This window comes from Pteropus medius, unplaced genomic scaffold, assembly GCF_902729225.1.
Source record: "Pteropus medius unplaced genomic scaffold, Ma_sr-lr_union100, whole genome shotgun sequence".
NCBI lineage: Eukaryota > Metazoa > Chordata > Mammalia > Chiroptera > Pteropodidae > Pteropus > Pteropus medius.
Genome location: NW_024342469.1, coordinates 680,439 through 696,402, shown reverse-complemented (window position 1 = coordinate 696,402; position 15,964 = coordinate 680,439). Strand labels below are relative to the sequence as shown.

Here is a 15,964-nt window from a genome sequence, read left to right as displayed (position 1 = left end):
CTTCCCGCCATGCCTGGTCTGTGCGCACATGTGCGTGTTGTGTGCTCTGTGCACGTGTGGTGAGCGCGTGCAGTCTGCACACACGCATGGATGGTCTGCGTGGTGTGTGTGTGTGGTCTTCGCATGTGTTGCGTGTGGGCTGTGTGTTGTACATGGTCTATGTGTGGTCTCCACATGTGTGGTGTGTGCCTGCATGCTGTGCATGGTCTGTGTGTGGTCCGCGTGGTGTGTCCACGTGCATGGTGTGCGTGTGGTTGTGCGTGGTCTGTCCATGTGTACGTGTGGGCAGCGGCCCCCTTCTCTGTCTGTCTCCAGAGCAGAACAGGGTCAGGCGCAATCTGGCTACTTAATAAATGCTGTTCAGCACAGTATCAAACTGCCACAAAGTCGTCACTTAAAAATAAAACCCAGGAGAAGGCATTCTCTGAAAATATCACATTATGAGATTACCAATTTTAATTCTCATTCATTTTTGCACACGTGCATCTCGTAAAATTTCACCTGGAAACACGCACCTGTGACTGCAAGGGAGGACTGGCCCCACAGCTCAGGATGCGGGAGTGGGGGCACACGTGGTCCAGCAGGCAGGAGGGCCGCCCGCAGGTGCTCCGGGCAGCCCCCCAGTCCGTGTTCTCAGCGGCGGTGATGTGGGGCCCGTCCCCCGGGGCTGCCGTTTCACCGTGCTATCTAGTTCTGGAAAGGTGCGCTCAGGAAGGCCCCCCGAGTCTCTCCAGAAGCACCAGCTTGGTCTGCAGGTTGACGTCGAAGGGAGGCAGCCTGGTCAGGTTGAGACTCACCCCAGTGGTGCCCACGATGCCGGCCAGCACCCGGTGCGTGTCGCGGTAGAGCGCCAGGTGTCCGGGGACCGCCTCCATGAGCAGGTGCGTGTAGGCCAGCATGTCCTCCGACCCGGGCTGCACGTCTTCCCGCTTCTCGTACCTGCGAGAGAAGAGTGTGGCTGGATGCCGGCGCGGTGGCCCCCACACCGGCCTGGCACTGGTACCCAGGGGCCCAGCAGCCTCCGGGGCCGCCCCCTGCAGTCACGCCGCCACAGGACCCTACCTCCAGGCCCCGTTGACTTCCAAGAACCGAGACACGCCCGTCTGCGCAGCAGCCACGTCCACGTGCAGAACGACGTCTGCGGGAAGCAAAGGCCTCGGTTAGGGCCTCGGGCGGCGCCTCGGGCGGGAGCAGCGGCCGGCCCCGGGAGGCCGAGCACCTACCTGTCCCGGGGGGCACCAGCTCATGCAGCCTCTGCATGGCCACGCCGCCAGGATAGTTGAAGTGGGACACGTACAGGGCCGTGGCCGAGTAGGCGGCATTCGCCACGAGGTGTGCTATCACCAGGAGGGACCCTGCCTTGTACAGCCAAGACTTCCTGTAATTGTTCAGCCTGCAAAAAGAACGGTGCGTTTCGTGGAAGTGTGGCGGCCACCAAGTGCAAAGCACGTCGGGAACGTGGACCTGCCGTTCACTCGCCAAGCACAGCGGGGTTAACCACCAAATAGTCAGGTACCAGACGGTGCTAAAACTTCACCCAACGTGCCAGTTTAAAACTGGCATTAGATTCTGAAGCGTCCTGGGTTAGCACTCAGGTCGGAGTACAGCCCGCGGGCCAAACCCGCACACGGCCGGCTGGAGAGAGAAGCGGCCGGACACGACAGGGCGGAGGCCGTGACCAACCACGAGGCCCGCAGACGAGGACACTGACGGGGCCTTTACAGAGGGGCTGCTGGCCCGTGCCACCCTCAGAGCCTCCCCGCCCGCCGTCCTACCCTACCCCACGGCTGTCTCATAAGGGTCCTGCCCCAGGTGGCCGAACCCTGGACACTCAGCACAGCCATGTGCAGACGAGCCCGAGGCACGCGTCCAGGTTAACGGCAGACGGAATACACCAAGCGGAGCCGTTGGTCAGTGCGCAGCCTTGACCTGGCGGCGGTGGCCACGGACGCCCAGGCGGCCCGGTCCACCCAGACCACCCCCGCGGGAAGCAGCGCGCCACGTGCAGGGGCCGCGGGGCACTCACAGGTGGGCGCCGCCGCGGGCGGCCACAGCGTTGAGCAGCGGGAAGGTGTACACGATGAAGCGCAGCTCCTTGTGGGGCAGCAGCGAGTACAGCCCCACGGAGCCCAGGGCCGGCAGCAGCAGCGCCAGCACCCGCCTGTCCACCAGGCCCAGCGGCACGAGCGGCAGGCTGCAGCCCAGGCCGCGCGGCAGCGCCGAGTAGAAGTACCACAGCAGCGGCGAGGTCTCGGCGTTAAGGAGGCCACGTGCCGGCCAGTCCCTGCCCCCGCGGCCCGACAGGCTCCCCGCCTAGGGCGCCCGCGCCCCGGCGCCTCGGCTGGCCGCGGTGACGCCCTTCGTGCGCGGACGTGGTGGCAGCGGCCAGTACACCAGCGCCGAGGCCAGTGGATGGCGGCCGGGGCTGCGCACAGTCCCACCGTCCCCTCCGCTTTCCTCTGCGAAAACTCCCATGTGACGGGGCCACGGGACGCCCCTCACACCATCCCTCGTGCGCATGCATGTAAACACCCACAACGAACACCTAGCAGAGCACCACAGGCCCAAGGGAAAAGCAAGGCGCTCCGTCTGCGGGGTGGGCAGGGGGCCGGACCGGGGGACCCAGGCCCACGCGCCCATGTCACCAGTGTGTACAGGGCAGGAGGCACCAGTTACGGTGTCACAGCACGTGGAGCAGTCCACCACACTGTCAGGTATGTCCATCAGGTGTGTCCTGTCAGGTGTACCTTGCTGGGTGTGTCTGTCAGCTGTGCCCGTCAGGTGTGCTCTCAGGTGTGTCCATCAGGTATGTCCGTCAGGTGCGTCCATGGGTGTGCCCATCAGGTGTGCCCTGTCAGGTGTACTTTGTTGGGTGTGTCCATCAGATGTGCTCTGCCAGGTGTGTCCACCAGGTGTGCTGTCAGGTGTGTCTGACAGGTGTGCTCTGTCACTGGTGGCCCTGTTCAGTGTAGACAACTGAGGAAAGCAGCTCCTGGCGTCCGGCCTGAGCGAGGCCAGCGGGTGGCCAGAGCCCTGCCCTGCCAGCCCTCAGAGACACGGAAAGGATACTCCCCAGTTGGAACTTTTGTTCTGGACGGTGTTGTACCAAAGAACTTTTCCTTCCGGCCACACGAGGCAGCGCCAGAACCAGGAGTCCACAGCCACCGTCAGCCCTGGCGGCGTAAAGCAAAGCTCTGCTCAGGCCAGAGCACGGCCTCCGGGAAGCCCAGGCTCCAGCGCTGCCGAGTCCAGGTCACAGGCCAGTGTCCCCACGGAGCAGCCCCATCGGCACAGGCACTGCAGGTCACCGCAGCTACACGCAGAGGAGCTGGTGCGTCGGGGCCTCTGCTCCCCTGGCATCCTCCTGCGGCCCCCGTGAGCCCGCACAGGGCCCGGCCGCAGGGGGAGGGGCAGCCGAGGACCGAGGACCGACGGTGGGGGCACGGTCACTCGAAGGAAACAAACCCTCCCAAGTTTATTCTCGCCTCTGAACGAGACCAGGCGCGGCCCCCACTCACCGAGGCAGAGCACGCCGGCTGGCAGGGCATGGCGCAGGACCTGGGCCACGGAGACGCGCCCGGTGCACAGCAGCAGCAGCAGCACGAGGCCGAGGAGCAGGCTCAGCTCGGCTCTGAAGACCAGGATGGCCAGTGCCGAGAGCCAGATGAAGCGGGCCCAGCTCCGCCGCAGCCAGGCCGTCAGCGCCAGCAGCACTGCGGGCACAGGAGACGGCGTGTGCCTCGATGACAGCCACGGACTCCCGAGGGCCGCGCACGCTGCTCTGGCCCAGACGCCGGGACCCCCACGGCCCCCGCCCGGCCCCCCACAGCCCTGACCCCCAAGGCCAAGTCCACCACCTGCCTCCGGCTCCCCTGCCCAGCACCCAGTCCTGCCACAGCCAGGCCCTCAGCATATCCTGTGTCCGCAGAGGACCCCTGCCTGGGCATGCTGACGGCCCCCCAGTGCTTGGTGGCCCTCCCGGCAGCGTGGGACACCCCTGAGAACTCAGAGCTGCCCGCCTGCCCCGCACACGGCCCATCCTCCAGTGCTCACGTCCACTCCTTCTGGACCCTGCCACCCAGGTCCCACACAACGAACACCCTCCCAGGCGGCCTTTGGAGTGGACGCGCCCCCACCCACGTGCACCCTTCGCTGGGAAGGGCACCCCAAGCCAGCGCTGAGAACAGATCTGCTCCCTGTCACGGGCCGTCCTGTTGCCGGGAGCAGCTTCGCCCGGCAGATGCGCCTGTACGGACACCTGTCAGTGAGTGGGAGGCACGGGGCCACCGCGGGTCCGAGGGGCTCGGCAGCTACGTACCCACGGGCAGGGCCAGCACGTTGGGGAGCGTCCGCGTGCAGTAGAACATCATGTGGAACTGTGTGGCCGTCATCCAGCAAAACGTAGTGGCCACCGTGGCCCCAAACTGCCGTCTCACTTCTTTTTGGAAAGTCCAGAGTCCGAAAATCACAGCGAGCCCGAGCACCGCTCTGACTGCACGACATGGCGACAATGTAAAGCCGACGTGCTGACCACCACTCAATGGAACCACGTCCGAGATGCGACAGTGCGCGGCCGGCGGGGAGTCAGACCCACGCCCAGCAGGTCTCTGAGACTGACGCGGTGGTCAGTGCTCTGAACCGCCACGCTGAGTGGCCGAGGACAGCTAGGACAGCAGTCGGACATTCCTGAGAAGGAGCCTCCCCCGGACCGATCCCACAGCGGTCCATCTGCCCCTGCCGAGGGGCCCGCCCTCACCTATCAGCTGAGAGTAGAACTTGGACATGTCCAGCAAGGACAGCACGCAGACCACAGGGCTGGACAGCGCTGCGACCACCAGCGGCCCGAGGAACGTCCTGGGCACCACGCCGGGGAACTCCAGGTGGTCATACTGCAGGCGGAGGGGGAGGTCAGCAGAGGCCCCGGGATGCGGGGACGGCTTGGTCATGGGCGCGGGTCCTCACCTTGTCCACGTCCAGCCGGTGGTAGAGCAGGTCGTGCATGGCCTGCAGGCTGAAGCTCTCCTCCACCTTGGTGTAGGGACAGGCGACCAGGTGGACGGCGGCCACGGCCACCAGCAGCCCCAGCAGCCAGCGCTGCCTGCCCGAGCCAGACGGTCTCTTCCCGGCCATTGAGCGTCCCCTTCACGCACCGTCGTCCACCATCAGCTCCGCCACTGAAAAAATGAAAGCAAAGGTCCCGTTTCAAGCTCACGCTCGCGCTGACATCGGGAGCCCTGGGTCAAGGGCAAGCGGCCACACTCTGATCTAGCGTCACAACTTCTGTAACCCAAAAACGCTCAAGTGGACGCTTTGCAGAGAAGCATGCTCAGGGAGCCCTCGCACGGTGGGCGGCCACCTCGCGCTGAGCCGGGCTTCTCCAGGAAGAAGCCTTCAGCCCTGGGCAGCCCCAGCTCGGCCTCTGGAGGGCAGTAGGTGGGCCCCGTGCTGGGGGCACTGGACTCAACAGGACAGCGAGGAAAACGCGGCTCAGACCCTGTGATCTCGGCCAAGCCTGGAGGGGGACCGTGAGCCTGGAGGGCGGGAGGGGACACGGGGCAGCCGGAGAAGCCCCAGCGCCCCAGACATGGAGGGACGGGGCTGTGGACACCTGGCCACGGCCTTCTGAACCCTACCCTGGGGCACCCACAGCCCCCAGGGAGCACCACGCTGGTTGTGGACCTGAACACATGGGTGGCACAAAGCATGACGTGTCCTTGAGAGGTTCAGATGGTCATGCCCAAATGGATCACACAGATACCAACAGGACGATCTGGGGGAACTCATGGCGAGAAAACCATGGAAGTGCCCAGCCGCTTCCTCCTCGGACGACCTCCACCTGTCACGTTGGGGAGGGAAGACGGCACATTCCCTCCTGTGTGTCCGGCTTCTCTCCAAACAGGCCTGACTTCGTCTGACCGAGGCCAGAGGGGCCGGGAGTGGAAGGGGAGAGCCGGGCACTCACTGCCGGCGGCAGCTGCTCTGGCTGGAGGGGCATTTACCAAGCGTGTACCCTCCAGAGGCAGCTAGCGGGAGTCAGCGCGAAACAGGGACCATCCGGAACCCCGCCCAGCACCGGGGTGGCGGTGAGGCGGAAGGAGAGCAGGGAGGCCTCTCGGGGTTCGGATCACCCCTCGTTCACAGTCCTGGAAGCTTTTCTCTTTCGACTACGGAAAGAGGCACGTCCAGCTTGTCTCTCTCTCTCTAAACTGTGAGCTCCTCCAGGGGGCACTTTTCTGGTTTGTTTCTGGGCCGATCCCCACTGCAACCTCAGCAAGGAGAGTGCACCCTGGTCATCGTGAGGTGCCCAAATGTGCAGACCAGAGGCCTCCTCTGACTGTCCCCCCACCCCACGGTTGGCGCAGTGCCCGCAGGGCCGCCAGCCTCACTCACTGCTCTCTCGGCAGAGCCTGGCGCATAACAGGTGCTCAACGAACCAGCCGAAAGTCGGTAAAAACTCTTCTGCGTGGATCTGATCACGCCAGCTCACGTTTTCAGTAAAAACACGTGACTGCCTTCCTCTCCAGGAGAGCCGCGGGGACCGCGGAACACCGCACTGTCTCCCGCTCCTGCCGCGGTGGGGGTGGGGGGTGGCGGAGGTTTAACGAAGTAGGAAGCGTCTCTAACAGCCAAGACGTGGGAACAGCTGCGCCGCGCCGCTTGGCGGGAACCTGACAGGCTTCGCAGCTGTCCGGCGGACCCCACTCTACCACTCTGCCCAGGGCCGCTCCCGCGGGGAAGCGCGCTGCCCGGGTGGGGCCTGTGCGCCGGGCCCCAGGGGCTCCTTCCCAGACGCGAGTGCGCCCTGCGCCGACGGCCAACGGCGGAAGACAACTGCAGAGCAGCTTATTTCGGAAGGCGCTGGCAGCACCGAGTGTAAGCCAGACGCTCACGCACGACCACGGGAAGCCAGAGGGGACACCAGCAGTGCAGGACCGCGGTCAACCCCCCGCCGGGCAGAGAGCGAGGGGACGTCTGCGTGTGCACTGGTCCACCCCGGCTCGCAGCTGTTCAAGTGGTTAATGAGACACCGTGACTGCAGAAAGGGCAGTTTCCAGGAGAATGGCATCTCAGATTAGGGACAGCCTACAAAGGCCCGCTTGTCCCCTCAATTCACGTCCTAAGGCCTCTGCTGAAACTGGTCAACTCGGACGTTCAAGTTATTGATCCCTTAGCTGGAAACAAATCTGGTGCAAATTTGGCCAGCTATCAGCCAGACCGGAGAAAATTTTGTGTCATTTGTGCCCCTTTCTGGCGGGTACGTCCTACTGGAGCTCAGTTAATGCTCATCTTAGTTCTCATTGAAACCACGGTTCCAGTGCCCAGCCGGGACACGTGGGAAATGCAGATTCCTGGGCCTCCAGGTGAGAGACCCGGCGCCGCCCCCTGTGCCCGCGCACCGGGAGGCTGCAGGGGCGCTGCGGAAGCAAGAGCTCGGGGTTCCCGCCGCCCACCCTGAGAGCCCCGGCCGCGGCAGCGCGCGCTGACCTCGTTCACCCGCGGCGCCTTTCCTCCGAGCGCGGCCGTCTCGACTGCCGTGGGCCGGAAGCGGGGCAGCGGAAACCGAGGACCGAGGCGAAGCTCTTGCCCGAAGCTAACATGACCGCCAAAGCCAGGGCGCCATCGCGGCCGGAGCCCTCCCCCTTGCCCGGATTAAAGATGGCCGCCGAGGGAGGTGCTCGCGAGGGGCGGGCTCGGATCTCGCAGTCCTTGCTCCCACCCCTTCCCAGCGGGACGCTGACCCGGGGCCTTCCTATTGGTCGCTTCTCGTGGCGAGCCCGGATTGGGCCACATGGGGACAGGGCGGAACCTGCCGACCAATAGCGGCGCGAGGACTGGCGGGGGGGCGGGGCCCCCCCCGGCGCCGTCAAGTAGCCCCGGGAACCGCTAGCGCCGCGGAGCCGGTGGGCGGCCGGAGGCCGGAGTGCTCGGCCGTACCCGCCGGACCTCGGTCAGAGTCCGCGCGGCCGCGTCCTCGCAGCGCTGCCCTCCTCGGCCCGTCATGCGCCCGCTGGCCCTGGCCGCGCTGGGGCTGCTGCTGTCGCTCCTGCTGCCGCCGCCGCCGGGAGCGGCCTCCAGTAAGCCGACGCCCTGCACGCGCTGCCGGGAGCTGGTGGACAAGTTCAACCAGGTGGGCCGGGCCCTGCGGGACACCGAGCCGGGGGCGGCGGGACCGGGGACACGGACCCGGTCACCCCGCGATGGACTGGGGTCACCCCGTCATGGACCCAGGGTCATGGACCCAGGGTCACCTCCCGCGGCGAACGGGATCACTACCATATGGACCAGGGTCGCCCCCGCCATAGGCCAGGGTCACCCCTGAGATGGTCCCGGAGTCACCCCCTGCAGTGAACGGGGCCACCTCCGTGATGGACCTGGGTCCCCCCGGCAGGATGGGGCAGCAGCGCGAGCCCCGTGCTCACTCTCTCCCTGCAGGGAATGGCGGACACCGCCAAGAAGAACTTCGGCGGTGGGAACACGGCTTGGGAGGAAAAGTCGCTGTCCAAGTATGAGTTCAGGTGCGCGCCCACCCTGCCCTGAGCACCGGCCCTGTTCCCGTGAACGTTGTCAGCCACGCGGATGACAGGCGCAGAAGGTCCCCTCAGTGCGGTCACCTGTCCTCTGGACTGGAGCGGGAGTCCCACCCATGTGAGCCGTTGCTGGCTTCCCCCTCTGCCACAGCTCTCTGTCCTGCCAGTTTCAGGGTTTCCCCCATGGACCCCAGCCCTGACGTCCTGTCACCCTGAGGCTAGAGGCGCCTCTCTGCCCCCACTGCCACCCGCGGTTTAATTCTCTGCTCATTGCCGATTAAGGCCACCCCCCCCAATGTGTTTGTTGGGGGTCTTTTTTCACTAAAGTGCCTCAGGACGTCCCTACCGAGGGGCGCCTCCCCCTGGCCTTGGCGTGCTGATGGGCTTGTGTTGCAGTGAGGTCCGCCTCCTGGAGATCGTGGAACGCCTGTGTGGCAGCAGCGACTTCGAGTGCAACCGGCTGCTGGAGGAGCACGAGGAGCACCTGGAGGCCTGGTGGCTCCGGCTGTGAGTGCCCGTGGCGCGCGGCGGTCACCGAACCCCGCACACATCGTGTGCCTCTTAACGTACCGTTCCGAAGTAGCTTCAGACTTAGAAAGTTTGCAGAACAGGACTAAGAGGTCCCGCACACCCACCCTCCTCACCCGCACCACAGCGCCCGGGCCCCAGCACAGGGCCCCTCACCAGTACTCACCTGGGCTGTCCTGTCCCGGGCCTCGTGACACTCGCACACGAGTTACACTGAACCGCGCTCTCGTCTTGAAGAGACCGGGCACATGAGGTCTGACGACCGCTTCCTACCCCCTCAGGAAGAAGGAGAACCCTGACCTGTTCGAGTGGTTCTGTGTGAAGACCCTGAAGGTCTGCTGCTCTCCGGGGACTTACGGGCCTCACTGCCTCGGTGCGTGTTCTCGGGGAGCCCTCGGTGCCCCACCGTGGCTGCGGGTGGGGGGAAGCACGGACGGGAGCGCGGGGCCATCTGCCTGCTCTGGGCCCCGGGTGGAGGCGATGCCACCACCTTCATGCTACGGGTCTCCCTTTGGGCCCCGCAGCTGAGTAAGCTGGTCCCAGCTGTGCTTCCAGTTCAGGGCCCCAGAGCCCCACAACTGCCCACCTGTGGGTCCCTCCCAGCCTGCCCCCCGGCCCTGCCTCCTGAGCGCAGGGCCTGCACCTTCCGAGGCCCCCAGCGCCGCTCCGCTCGGAGCAGCAAAGGCCCGTTTGTGCGGCGGGGCGGGCCGCCTCCGCCTAACAGGTGACCTGGGCTCTTCCGTGGCGAGCTGTGGGTTGCGCCATGGCCATGCGTGCTGCTCAGCTGGACGAGTGGCAGGTTTCCAGGTTCAGACCCCTCCATGGCCACAGCCGCCTCCTGCCTGCCTTTGCTGATGTCCCAGCAGCCTGTGGCCACAGGGGGACGCTGTCCCGTGCGGTCCCACGTACCGTGTGTAAGCACCCTGGCCCCGTGTTTCAACTGAGGCTGCCCAGACACCCTCACCAGGCTGGCAGGCCTCTGTCCTCGACTTAGCGTGAAGTGGGCCGCGTTTTAGTGAGAGCCACAGAGCTGTTTGATGGTGAGCGCTGAGGGAGGGCTGCGCTCTGGCTGCCTGCCGCGTGCGCTCTGAGCGGGCTCATGTCCCCGCAGCGTGCCAGGGCGGGTCTGAGAGGCCCTGCAGCGGGAACGGCCACTGCAGCGGAGACGGCAGCAGAGAGGGGGACGGGTCCTGCCAGTGCCACGTCGGGTACCGGGGGACTCTGTGCACCGACTGTGTAGATGGCTACTTCAGCTCGCTGCGGAACGAGACGCACAGCATCTGCACAGGTACCGCAGGGGCGCTGCTGCCTGTGGAGGGGAAACGGGCTCGTCGGCCTCTCCCCCAGGCCCTCGGGAGGCTTCAAAGTGTGACAGGAGTAGGCACGACTGACGGTCCACAGACGGTCTCGCTTCCTGTCCCTGAACAATCCCCGGGGAATACACTTTTCTCCTGGCCACCCCCGTCTTGGTTCTCTGTGGCCTGGCACCTGCAGAGGCCCGGCTCAGGTTTGCTCTGCCCCAGTGGCTATGCCGGCAGGCTGGCCAGCCCTTGAGTGCCCTACTGGCTGTCCCTGGGTGCAGTACGGGTACAGAGGCCAAATGTGCCTGCTGTCACTTGGTCTTAGTGTCTGGGAGTGAGCAGAGGCTGTGCCGAGGCCAGGCCCACGTCACTGCCAGCAGATGGGACGGGGAGGTGGCACAGATGGATCTGGAGCAGCTGGAGGCCACGCAATGTGCCCTCCTGGCCCCTGGGTCCCTCTGCAGGACACGCGTCTGGGTGCTCTGGTGTCTGGTGAGGCGGGTCCCACCTGGTCTTCAAAGGTGCCCTGGCTCCGTGGGCTCCCCTCGGCGTGAGTTCTGGGACAGCTGTCGGGTGGCACAGGGAGCCCCACAACTGTGGTTGGCCACACTGACCGTGGTGCTGCCTCGGGCCAGAGCGAGTGTCGAGGGCGGCACCTGACAGGCTCACAGACACACCTGTCTCAGCTTCTTCGTCAGTTTCCCTCATCCGTGACAGTGAAGGCCACCTGCCGCTCCTGGGGCACGCCACGGGGTGAGGTCCTGGCCACTCCCCGAGCCCCTTGCCCTGTCCATGGCCGGGCGTCGGTGCGTGCGGGCTGCAGTGCAGGGTGTCTGCCTTTGCCAGGTCGTAAGAAGTTCCCTCGCAGTCCTCGTTTGCTAAGATTTCTGTCACTAGCGGGCATTGAAAGCCCCGCGGATTGTTTTTTTCAGTAACTGGGAATATCGTGAGTCGCATGAATACGTTTTTCTGTTGTTAAATGAATCTGGCTTTCCTGGGGTTTTCTGTTTCCGGTTTTATTTTTACCCTGCTGAGTGCACATCCGCAGCCTCTGAGATGACCTCAGCCTCGTGGCCATTACTGAGAACGGCTCACACGTGACAGACTTCCTACCTCTGCCTTCCAGCCTGCGACGAGTCGTGCGAGACATGCACGGGCCCGACCAACAGAGACTGCGGCCAGTGCGAAGTGGGCTGGGTGCTGGAGGACGGCGCCTGCGTGGGTGAGGCCCCTGCTCCTGCACCCTCCGCCCCCACCCCGTCCTCATGGGGTTCGCGCGGCCCCTCCCGGGCGGGCTCCCTCCAACACCCGCGCCTGCACTCGGCCCCGCGCCGGGCCCGTGGGGAAGGTGACTGCTTCAGTTTAGGTCTAACGGCTCCCACGTAGAGGCCTAGATGTGCACACGTGCGGCCTCGCCCTCCGTTTCAGGAAGGGCCCCACGCGGCCCTTCACGCTCCCGATAGCCCGCGGGGCTGGGAAGGTGGCCCCCTCACCAGCCGTCCTTGCCAAGGGTGGCCCAGGTGGCCCTGGTGGCTCAGACCCTGGTTTCATAAGAGGCGGATGAGGTGCCGGCAGCTGGACTGGTGCTGATCAGAGGAGCACGTGGCCCTGACTAGGGGACACAGAGCAGTGGCACAGGCGGGTGCAGGCAGGTCCTGCTGGTGTGCAGCACAGGCGGGGAGATGGGCACAGCCTCCCCTCAGCCTGGTGGCCCCGACGTCCGCCCGGTCCACCCACTCGGCTGCAGAGAGCAGGCGCCCGCCCTGGGCTCCGCTGTGTCGTGCGGACTCGAGGCCTCAGGCCCTCAGTCTCTCGTCCATCCACCTGTCCATCCCCACCTGGTGCCCACGTCCTGCCCTGGGCTTCCTGTCCTTTCTACCGGTCTGCCCACACGGGCTCAGACCCAGCCCCTCAGCATCACGGAGCTGGGGGCCGACGAGCCCGGGCGGCCCAAGTGCTGGCCGAGGGGTTTGCCCAGGCGCAGGTGCTGGCGGGTGGCCGCCCTCTTCCCCCATGGCCGTAGTCTCAGGCCCCGGCCTGAGTGGGGAGGGACACAGGGCTTGGCAGAGCCACATGGGAGCACGGGGCACCCACACAGCTGCTGGTCCCCCGCAGTGGCCCCTCCCGAGTGACACGAAGCATCCCTCGTCCCCACCCCTTCATGTAGAGGCCTCCAAGAGTGACCGTCAAAACACGTCCTCTGCTGCGGTCACTCCCCGCTCAGGCCAGCGGTGGCGCGGTTGTCTCGGGCTGCGAAGCCGCTGGGTCATCCGCTGGCGCCCTTGTGTTGCAGATGTGGACGAGTGCGTGGTGGAGCCGGCCCCGTGCCAAAGCAACCAGTACTGCGAGAACACCAGCGGCTCCTTCCAGTGCGAAGGTGCCCGGCCGAGGCCTCTCGGTGCCCCCTGCTCCAGGGCTTAAGGTCGGGCCACGTGAGAGGCCCCTCTAGGCAGCCAGGGAGCCAGAAGCAGGAGGCGGGCGGCCCCTCGGCCCGCACTGGGCCCGTCTGGCACCCCTGCGGCTCGGCACTCAGCCGCTCTGCGCGGCGGCGCCCGTGTCCGTCCAGCAGCGTTGTGACCGTCTCCCCCGCGTGGACGCTGGAGCTCGTCGCTGTCGTCCCGTCCAGCAGCGCCCGCGGATGCACTGGAGCCAGCACTGCTCCCCGTAGGGCCTGCCGCGTTGCTCGCCCGCATCGGGGCGAGCGCCAGGCGGCCTGGCCCGGGAGCGTGGGGAGGGCCGTGGCCCCCCACCGGGCGCTCAGGGCACACCGCCGTTGCCTGCGCCCGCGCCCGGCGCTGGCCTGCACAGCGACACCCCTGGCAGGGCAACGGCCCCCGCGGAGCGCTGCGGGCTCCTTCAGTGTTATTCCTCAGCGCCTCGCGGGAGAGCCCGGCAGTGCCACGTCGTTTCAGAAAGGCCGCCACAGCGGCCATCACTCGCGAGGGCTGGTGGAAGGTGGCTTCCACACCGAGCTGCCGCGCAGCTCCGAGCATGTCCGTGGCATAGAGTCCGGCGAGTCCGTCCTTTGCCGGGGAACGGGGGGCAGAGGTGGGCGTGAGAGCGCAGTGTTGGCTCCCGCGTGACAGGTGAAGGGACAGTGAGCTTCTCGGGCGTCAGGCCCCCAGAGGCTCCGTGCTGTGGTTTCGGGTCCCGTTTCGCTCGCAGGAACCGGGCGGGTCTGCTGTCAGTCATTGTCCTTCCTCTTGTTGCTAGAATGTGACTCCACCTGCGTGGGCTGCACGGGGAAGGGCCCGGGACAGTGTACAGAGTGCATCCCCGGCTACAGTAAGGAGAGCGGCCAGTGTGCAGGTCAGTGCCGGTGTCTGCTGGCGGGTGGGACCTTCCCATGAGGACCTGGCGGAGACGGGACACCGGCTCAGGCTCCACGCACAGCCCGCTTCTCTAGCAGCCGGGGGTCCCGTGAGATGCAGAGCACTGGGTGGGGGAGCCAGGGCCCGTCATGTGGTCCTGGCGACCGCCCGGTGAGCACCCACACCCTCCTGCTAGCCTCAGCTTCCCGCGTTTCCCGCGTCTGGAAGCCCCCCAGAGAAAGGCGGGGAGCCCACTGACGCCCGCCGCGGGAGCTGGCGCTGGGCCTGCACTGTCCCCTCTGCTTTTCTCCACCTCGAGTCCCGATGCCTGAGACTCGTGCTGAACCCCGTGCTCCCTTCTCTAGTGTGACGTCCCGATGTTTGTGAGCGAGGCTCGCGGTGTGTGCGTGTGTCCGCTAAGTGGAGGGACTCACGGAGGTGGGTGTTTCTGCCTCAGATGTCGACGAGTGCTCCCTGGCAGAGAGAGTGTGCACGAGGACCAACGAGAACTGCTACAACACCCCCGGGAGCTACGTGTGCGTGTGCCCCGAGGGCTTCGAGGACACCGCGAGCGCATGCGTGCGCACGCAGCCAGCCGGGGACGGTGAGTGTGGCGGCTTCGCTGCACGCGCCCCAGGAGGGGCCACAGATCCGGGGCGCCCAAGCTGACGCACATACAGCACGCTTCCCTGCAGTGGTGACAGCAGCCTCTGGGGACAGAGTCCTGGAAGAGCAGCCTGCACAGACAGGAGGCAGGGAGCTGGGGAGCCAGTCAGGCCAGCAGCCGGGGAGCCACCTGATGCCCCAGAGAAGGGCTGACGTGGCGGGAGCGGAGGACAGCATGTCGCCTGCTCGGGCTTCCTGGGCAGCTTCAGTGGCACCAGTGTGCCGTGTCCCGTCCTAGAGGCCGAAGGCTGAGGTCACGTGCCTGCAGGGCCCCCCGGCCCCGAACCCTTCCTGCCTCCAGCTCCTGGTGGCCAGGGAGCTCGGCCTTCCCGTCTCTGCCTCTGCTGTCGCATGTCCGTCTCCCTGCGTGTCTGCGTCCAAACCCCCTGTTCTTACAAGCACAGCAGTCACTGGGTTCGGGCCGGCCCTGTGACCTCCCGTCGAGGTGATCGCCTGTGAAGACCCCATTTCCAGCGAGGTCACAGCCACAGGTTCTGGGGTGGGATGTCCCCACATCTTTATGGGGGACGTGGTCTTTCCATGTCAGCCTCACAGACATTCTAGAAGGGTATGGAAAGTGTGAAGGAGGTGTGAAGCACCAAAAATGTCAAAAAACAATGGCTAAGAGTTTTCCAGAATGACTGAGACGCGACTCGGGCCCAGAAGCTGAGTCCTGAGCAGTATAAAGAAAAGCAAGTCCACAGCCACACGCGTTGCGGTAGCCGTGTGACCCGACAGTCAGCGGCACGTAGCACACGTGGCCTGGCTGCTCTGGGCCTCCGTCCGCGCCCCTCACCCCCGTCCCCAGCACTGCTGGCGGCCCCCCCCCCACTCAGGGTCTTGCGTCGCGGAAGCACCGCCCAGCTCGGCGGCCCACCACCTCCCTGCACAGCGTGGCGTCGCAGCAGGGCCGTCTGGCACGCGGCCGGCCTGGACACCCCCGCTGGGCACCGGGGCCCCCGCGCCTGCAGGGAGGGTGGCTGCACCGAGGTCTGAGGGAAACGCTCATGGCCACACCCCTGGCCTCGCATCCGTCTCACTGAGCCATCCGTTTCTGACAGACGTCACAGAGGAGGGCCCGACGCAGCTGCCATCCCACGAAGACCTGTAGCCTGTGTCCGAGGCGGGAGCCAGGCCTGCCCGGCGGGTGTCCACACTGGCGTCCAGAGACCTGGCCGGGAGCCGCCCCTGAGTCTCCAGGGACGGTCGGAGGGGAAGTTGCCTTCAAAACGGTGGATGCTCATCCGACCCTTTAAAAGCTGCATTTTGGTTCTTAAACAGATTTGTATATTTTGATACCATTCTTTATAATAAAATTAACCACCGAAGGTCGTCAGGCTTAGAACACGTGTGGATTTACCTCACTGAAGAAGCGAAGTTTGTTTCGTGTGGCCTGCACTCGTCCTGCGGGAGGAGGCGGCTGGACCACGAGCTCGGTGGGGACACTCAGGCAGGCGCAGCCCTGCTGTCTCGGGGGCTCCTGCACCCGCCTCCCTGGGGCGCCTGCCACAGGCCTGTAAGGCCATTGAAACCTTGAGCAAGTAGTTCGAGGCCCCACCTGTGGCCCCCGAGCGTGAGCGGTGGAGGGCATCACGAAGGAAGGGCCCCATGGGGCGGGGGGGGCGGGGCT

At 65.8% G+C, this 15,964-nt stretch overlaps 2 protein-coding genes across 5 annotated transcripts; one reads left to right on the top strand and one right to left on the bottom strand.

The window, feature by feature from the left end:
- Positions 1 to 420: 420 nt before the first annotated feature.
- Positions 421 to 7,644, bottom strand: ALG12 (ALG12 alpha-1,6-mannosyltransferase). Of its 4 annotated transcripts, none has more exons than XM_039863139.1 (10): positions 7,486 to 7,644; positions 4,963 to 5,174; positions 4,757 to 4,889; positions 4,319 to 4,492; positions 3,519 to 3,713; positions 3,070 to 3,173; positions 2,027 to 2,250; positions 1,224 to 1,393; positions 1,063 to 1,138; positions 421 to 939 (listed from the first exon to the last, which is right to left on the bottom strand). In XM_039863139.1, exons 2-10 carry the CDS (start codon positions 5,128 to 5,130, stop codon positions 708 to 710), a joined length of 1,476 nt encoding a protein of 491 aa, XP_039719073.1. In that variant the 5' UTR covers positions 5,131 to 5,174; positions 7,486 to 7,644; the 3' UTR covers positions 421 to 707. The 4 variants fall into 4 exon arrangements, with proteins under 4 accessions (XP_039719073.1, XP_039719075.1, XP_039719077.1 ...); XM_039863141.1 differs by having other exon boundaries at positions 2,027 to 2,244; XM_039863143.1 differs by having other exon boundaries at positions 4,319 to 4,438.
- A 227-nt stretch (positions 7,645 to 7,871) lies between these two features.
- On the top strand, positions 7,872 to 15,679 carry CRELD2 (CRELD disulfide isomerase 2). The gene is made up of 10 exons (XM_039863144.1): positions 7,872 to 8,128; positions 8,434 to 8,516; positions 8,925 to 9,035; positions 9,338 to 9,429; positions 10,168 to 10,344; positions 11,484 to 11,579; positions 12,651 to 12,734; positions 13,571 to 13,666; positions 14,126 to 14,272; positions 15,396 to 15,679. Exons 1-10 carry the CDS (start codon positions 8,000 to 8,002, stop codon positions 15,443 to 15,445), a joined length of 1,065 nt encoding a protein of 354 aa, XP_039719078.1. The 5' UTR covers positions 7,872 to 7,999; the 3' UTR covers positions 15,446 to 15,679.
- The last annotated feature ends 285 nt before the right edge of the window (positions 15,680 to 15,964 follow it).